The sequence below is a fragment of the Ochotona princeps genome, chromosome 7 (genome assembly GCF_030435755.1).
Source record: "Ochotona princeps isolate mOchPri1 chromosome 7, mOchPri1.hap1, whole genome shotgun sequence".
NCBI classification, from domain to species: Eukaryota; Metazoa; Chordata; class Mammalia; order Lagomorpha; family Ochotonidae; genus Ochotona; species Ochotona princeps.
The window spans coordinates 38,968,962-38,976,420 of record NC_080838.1 but is presented as its reverse complement, the minus strand read 5'-3'; the positions used below and the strand labels follow the sequence as shown (position 1 = coordinate 38,976,420).

Below are 7,459 nucleotides of genomic sequence, written 5' to 3'. Positions count from 1 at the left end.
ACTTTAAGGTTTTGCTATTTTAAAGTGTGCCATAGAAAGAGAGAAAGAGTAAGAGAAAGGTAAAAGAAAGGTATCTGTTGGTTTTCTTGCCCAATTACCTCCCTTGCCTGACCCCAAACCTGAGGTCCCGGAATTCACTACAGATGTTCCGTGTGCTGAGCAGAGACTGTTCCTTGAGACATGATTTTCTGTTTCCAAAGGTGGACACTAACAGAAACCCAGAACAGGAAGCAAATCAGTACCTGAACCTAAGCATACTAACACAAAATGGTGATATCCTAACTAGTGTCTTAACTTCTACTAAAACAGTTGATGGGCGTTGTTGATAAGCTAAATACCTCCTCCTTTATTCTGCATGTCCCATGGTATGTAAAGTCTGATGCCACTTATAAACTTAGGCTATTGACCACCAAACAAAAACAAACAAAGAAGCAAACAAACTCAGGAACAAAAGCCATTTTTTTGAGCCCACTTAGGTACCCTCTCTAATTTCCCTCCCTGATTGCTTTCACTTCATGTGGGTTTTATGGAAGGAGCAGGGGTTAGTTATGTCACTGGCTGAGATGCTGTTACCCGTATCAGAGTGTCTGCACTGGGTCAAAGCTGTGCCAATGCCTGTTCTCTTCCTTTGCAATGCACATGGAGAAGAGGTGATGATATTGCAAACATGTGGGCATGTCTTGGTTTATGCTTACTCATTTGCAGTCCCTTTTGCTAAAATTTCAAAGAACCTGGTTTCGTTTGTATTTTCTAACTTGGATTTCTAAGTGTAGTCATTGCCTTGTGATTGCATTATCCACCTTTCTATTTAAGAAGGATTGGCTTTGGTGAGAATATGTACTTATCATTTTAAAATGTTGGAAATTATTTCAGCGTTTTTATGTTTTCATTCTGGAGGAAAGTCTGAAGCCAGAACTGCCAGGGTATCTTCCTGAGGAGACTTGTTTGTACTGATCATCCAAGAAAATGAAAACTAGGTTTTGGTCCTAAATTTGCATGGCCTAGAGGACAAATACATATCTAACCTCACATGTATTCAAGTGGTCTCATTCATTCATTTATTTTTTAAAGAATTTTTATTCATTTATTAAGTGAATGAAACAGAGGTCTTCCATGTGATGACTCATTGTTGAAATAGTTGTAATTGCTGGCAGTATGCTAGGCCAAAATCAGGAAATAGAGTTCTATGTAGTCCTCCTTTGTGGTTGTAGGTGCGCAAGGATTTTGGTCATCTTCTACTGTTCCCTAGGCACATCACTGGGGAGCTAGGTCACAAGTTGAGCAGCTGGGACCCGAACTGATGTACATATGAGATACAACCTTGCCAGCAGTGGTTTCACATGCCATGCTACAGCTCGGAATCTGATTCCTAATTTCATTCATAGTTTTGTTATTTGTCTTGCTCTTTAAAGAATGTTTTAGCATTTAAATTTCACTTTTCTCCTAAGAAACAGTTTTTGCTAATTGTATCATGAATTTATTCTGCATGAAGTACTAAAAATAAAGCATATTCACTATTCCATTACTGAATGCATTCTATTAAAACTATAAATTAAATCAAATTTACATAACGAAGATTATAGTTTTCAGTTTTGATTGATATTTCTCTTTTAAAAGTGCTAATATACGTATGTGCTAATTAAGAGATTACACAATAGTTCAAAAGACAACATTTTTATATATGACAATTTTTATTTTATATATTCAACTAAATGTCATGAAAGATGCTATAAAAGTGGTGCTACTTCCAATCATCAGCCTCAAAGTTATCTGGTTGACAACATAAAGAATGGCAATGCATTGCAGTCATGCTATGTTTGCAACACATAAATAATTCTAAGAAGAAGATTAATTGTTTAATATTTCCAATGTACATCAGCTGCTATTTGCCATTGTTGTGAAAATCATTTCTAATCCATGAGTCGCTCCAAAATCTCAAATGGGAACATCAAGATAAGCAAGAAAACAGATGTTTAGAACTACTGGCAATCAATATCTAATTATGCAAGAATCTATTGCATTCTGGTTGTCTGAGAAGAAATGTTTGACAAGTTAATTAATTTGTCTTTCCTCTTATCTAAGCACATCCATCACTCAAAGCTTACATACACTCAATCAATATTCATCTCTAACACTGGAAGGAATACAGTATACAAACTTTGCAGTAGTCGAATGCAGTAGCATTTTTCTACTGAGGTCACAGAACTATTTTTTCCCATATGAAAAATTCTTTCTTCATGGCTTGAGAAGTGTTATCCTAGAAGAAATGTATAGGTTTCACAGGTGGTGCTCTGATAAGCGTTGAGTAGAATCTGTGAATGAGGCTCCGGTGACTTCTTTAAAAGGTGTGAAATTTAGGTTGTCCTCCTGGATTGTGTGCTCAAAAGTGCTAAACTGCTCTTGCTTAATGGCATAGCCATATTAATGGAAGCAATCCATAGATTCAGATATTGCAGATATAGTGTTGATTGTTCTTAGTAATGTCATAATTTTTTGTGCTCTAAATTACATAAGAAAAAGTAGACAAATGGCTTAAAATCTTGTCCAATACTTGTGAATATTAGCTATGTGTTGTCTTAGTATTTACTCCATTATATCTTATTCATAAAAGACATAAATATTGGCTATCTGAGTATACAGATGACATTTATTTAAAATTTTCCAAGAATAAATACAATTCTCTGTAATTTTAACTTCTGCACCTACCAAATTTAGGATTTTGGGTTTATAGTCCAACTAAAAAAGTAGGCATTTGTGGCATCAAAATTTATTTGACTTTCTCTCATTCAGCCTCTTCTTTCCAAGTTACACTCAAAGGACTTTCTCCTGTATCTATACCTGTAAGTGAATAATAATTTTGATAAATACAAATAAAGAAATGCACACACATAATGGTAGCTAGACCCACTTTAATTATCAGTTTAACACTTTTTTAGTATCATCTTCTGATGATATGTTATGTCATACATGATATATTTTGCTTCCTCACTCTTCTTAGTACTGATATTGTATCTTCTTAGCAAAACACACAAACAAAAAAATACAAAACAAAACAAAAAGACCTCTTGTTCTCCCACTCAAATGTCAGTTTCTAGTGTTGCCTTGTATTTCAACAAGGCAACAAACGTGATAAAGAGTAAATGTTCTATTTAACAGAAAATTCCAGCCATTCACCTTTTTGGACTATCTCATTCCATTTTCTCTTGCCATTTCAATAGCTCTTTGCTGTCATTTTCCCATCTGCCACTTCATCTGTCCTCTCACTTGCTAACAATCTTCAGTGTCCTCTATGGTTTGAAAGTCTCATCCAAAATTTGTGTTTGAAATGTAATTAAATTTAAATGCTAATGTAATTAATATTACCTCTGTGATTGGGAAAGGGGCCCATTCAAGGTGAGTAGGTCAGAATGACTCCAGTGAGCAGAGAAACTTTTCTACTTACCTTGGATATGGCTTTATTCTCAAAGCTCGCTTAGTCTGTCTTGTTTGCTCCTCTCTTGTGATGCAGCCTGAGGCTGACCAGATGACGGCACCTTTACCTTCTGGCACTTCAGGACTTCCAGACTGATAAATTAACGTCTATATGTTAGAACAGACCAATCTGTCCCATTGAATTATTTGACAAATAGCAATAGAGTCTTCTGACATAGAACAGGAGAAAAAAATTTTACACTGTTTACTGTATTTTTTCACTTATTTATTTCATTTGTTTAAGATTTATTTATTTTTGTTGGAAATGCAGATATAGAAAAAGAAGAGACAGAGAGGAAGGTCTTCCGTACATTGATTTATTCCCCAAGTGTTCACAATGACTGGAATTGATCCAAACCAAAGTCTGGAGCCTGGAGCTTCTTCTTGGTGTCCCACACAGGTGCAGGTTCCGAAGACTTTGGGCCTTCCTTGACTGCTTTCCCAGGCCAACAGCAGGGACCTGGATTGGAAGAGAGGCTGCTGGGTTTAGAGCCAGCACCCATATGGGATATTGGTGCATGCAATACAAGGACTTTAGCTGCTAGGCTACCACGTCAGGCCCATGTCCACCGTCTTTTTAACTACAGCTCTTTTTTTATAGCTACGCTTCAAAACATAAGTTAGAGAAAATCCCTAATTTCCCCCTCATTATCTGCTAAGTCAATTTCACTGGGCTTTCTATTCCAAGAATACAAAGTTGTCTTATGAATGTCACTCTCCCAAAAATAAAGGTTAAACCTCTTTTAGTCCTCAAAGCCTTAGATAATTTACTGCGATATATAATGTCAGTATGTTAATGACATAATATTTTGGTTTTCTCCAATAACAAAATCAGTATATGTAAATTATCCTATTATGAGACAATGAAAATATAAATAATTTTTCATGTCATTAATATTGTATGTTTTTTTTTCAGTTCAAATGATTTTATTTATCTGGAACTTTTTAAACAGTGAAGTTGAACAAAGGAGGGTTATCAGGAGGACAGATTGTCAAGCAGGGATGCCTGGGTTCCCTCTTAGAGGCTCCGCAGGAAGTGTCCATTACTGCTTCAGTTCTCCACTGGGCCCAACCTGTTCCAGGCCAGTGAGAGCGCCTTTGCCTTTCCTGAGGAAGGTGCTTCTTCGGCAGCGTGTAGGCTGGCCAGGAGTTTCGGTATTTGCCACTGTGGATGCACAAAAGCTCCTTCTCCTCCTCTTCTCAGGTGGGTTAGAAGAACTGGCAGCTGGGCCCTGGGGGTTCTCACTGCCCCAGCCAGGGGATACAGTTTCTCTTCTGGGAGACCTATCTTCCAGCCCTCTGCTGTCAGCCATGTAGACTGTTCTCCTTCTGGTTTTTTGGGAAGCGAGAGGAACAGAAATCCACACAAGCCCTTCATTCTTTCCTGAATCTTTCTGCAGCCATGTGCTGCGTCGCAACTTTATGTCAGCATTTGTTCTCTGAAAGCTTTGCTCTATGGCGTTTGATAAATCTTCATACAGCTCGGAATTTTCTATACTGATCCCTACAGAGCTGTCGCTGCTGTCTGGTGACTTGTAATTGCTGTTTCCTTCCAAAGGTAAACTCTGATGGTGGGAACAATGCGCCGAGCGCCTTCTCTGTTTCCTTGAGCTGCAAGTTGTTACACTGCTGTGCTCCGTGATTTCTTTTCCCACATCCTCTCCTGAGCTTTCACATTTTTGATTTTCAATTAAGACATTTTCCACATAGTTATATTCAGTTTGTGAGTCAGACATGAAGTGATTGCATTGTGGTTTTCCCTTTGTGGCTACTAGGATGTCATCCTGTTTTTCACACTTTATGTCTTCTGGAATTTTAAAGACTCAACAAAGACTTTCTGCATTTTGACCAGAAGCAGAAAGTTCTTGGCACTGTAGGAAAAGATCAGGCTTGGAATTATCTGACATAACATGTGCTTCAGTTACAGATGAACAGTAAGTATGACTAATTTCATTTTCATTCCCAGTGTTCAATTCCATTTCACTTTTCAAATTATTTTCTACTTTTGGAGCATTTTTAATTTTACTAATGTCCATGGTATTTGCACAAAATGATGAGGGATTTTTCATGTAAGAGCGGTAGAATTCAGACATATCACATTTATTAAGGCTTTGATTCATATGCAAATCTTTTGGGGTCTGAGGCAAAAGGTTCTCTCTTGTAACAGGATTTTTAGGAAGCTTCATTTCTTCAAATTTATCATTTGAGTTGAAATCATCTGACCACATCGTCCAGGGGCCTGGAGCGGAGGGCGTCGTCTCAGAGACCTCAGGCAGGTCAGGAATCGGACTTAGCAGCGGCTTCTTAGAAGCAATGTCTCTCTTCCCATATAAAGATTTCTGAACACCCTTCTTTCCCCTTCCTTTCTTCTTTCTGCAACTCTTTACAGTAACCCGGCTCTTTTTAGGGAGTGCTCTGCTTGTGTGCTTGCTTTCCTGTGGCTTTCTCCAATCAATTTTTTTTTTCTTTACAAGGCTGAGTTTCTGTATTAAGCAAGTGGCAAACATTCTCTTCTACAAAACTGGTCAATTGCTTCTTTCTGTTAGAAGTCCGTGTTAGTCTAACATTACAGGACAGTTTCTCGTGGTTATTTGAAGAGCTAAAGGTATCAGTGCCTGAAAGAGTCTCAGGGATTGGAGACTTAGTAGGAGTCCCGCTTGTAAATGTGATGTCCAATGGTTCTATGTTTTCCTTAATCCGCTTGCCAGCCTCCCGGGACGACCCTTCGCCCTATCCTCTCTTTCTCGGTCTTGGTGGAACCTCCATTTGCAGGCAACGCTCGTGTTGCCACATACCCCGAACCGAGTGGAGGGACTAGGATTACAAACAGACAACACACAAGACAACACAAGACAACATGCAGTGGGTCACTCTTGTAAACAGAATGCCATTAATATTGTATGTTAAGCTTTGTGGTTCTACAGTTTCTAGAGGCTTGAACAGAAATGCTTTAATAATTTTTGTGTTCTATATGAAATCTGGTATAAAATTCATTATCACACTTCTTAGTTAAATGACATTTCTGAAGTATAAATAATAATACTAATTAAGTTTGTAGTGCTACCTATTATGACAGTGTGATTCAAAATACAGTGCTTTAATGTATCTGGAAAACTTGTTGTATTGGCTAGTTTCTAATAATTTTAGTAAAAGGTCTGAAACACACCAGTAACACTAGATGTGAAAAAATTAAGAACAAAATGATTTGATTGGAATTTGTAATTATTAGGTTATAGTTAATCTATTTTACTTACTTGAGAGTAAACAATATTTTGTTTTATATTCTGTTTCATTTATCAATATTAAAAATGCTATTAAATCATTGCACTATAAATCTAAAGAGAAAAAAAGACTAATATCATATTTATTCCTGGTTATAGACAGAGACAGTTTATATACAAATTGAATAAGTGAACATGAAAAGATGGGAGCAGAAATCACTTACTGGTATAGGTACAGGAGAAAGCAGACTGAGAAGCAATGTGGTTTCAGGATTATCTTGGAGTTCTAAAGGTTTCCTGAGTTCTTGTCTGGGCAGGAAGCTGAAGAAGGCTTTCCCCATTGGCTGTCTCTAACCTGATGTGCTCCTTGGTGGCCAGGGCACACAGAGCAGTAGATTCAATGTTACAGAATTACTCTCAGATATTTAATTGCACTTTGAGGAATGATAGAATACTGAGAATATCCAAAGCAGTCAAATCATGAAGAATGTAAGCTGGCAGTTAAAAACTCAGTTCAAGCTCCCTTGCGAGAAGCAAGGAACTGACCTACCTAAGCGGTTACCATTGCCTCCCATAGTAATCCTAAGTGGGAAGCTTGAAACAGAACTAGAAATAGAACGCAAGCCTATTTCTCAGATACGGAGCAAGAACATCCGGAACAATGCCTTACCTGCTCGACCAAACACTTCCCTTTTAGGAATCCTCTTTATATTATTTTTTAATTAAAGTAGCAATTATTTATGTAAAGTAGTAAGAAAATCTTTTAT

General features: G+C 37.5%; 1 protein-coding gene across 1 annotated transcript; it reads right to left on the bottom strand.

The window, feature by feature from the left end:
* Window positions 1–4,499: 4,499 nt before the first annotated feature.
* Window positions 4,500–7,033, bottom strand: LOC131480874 (cell division cycle-associated protein 2-like). Its single transcript, XM_058667348.1, is given in 3 exon segments — window positions 4,500–5,933; window positions 5,935–6,201; window positions 6,917–7,033. Coding segments are annotated over 3 exon segments (1,803 nt in total). The 3' UTR covers window positions 4,500–4,514.
* Window positions 7,034–7,459: the final 426 nt, after the last annotated feature.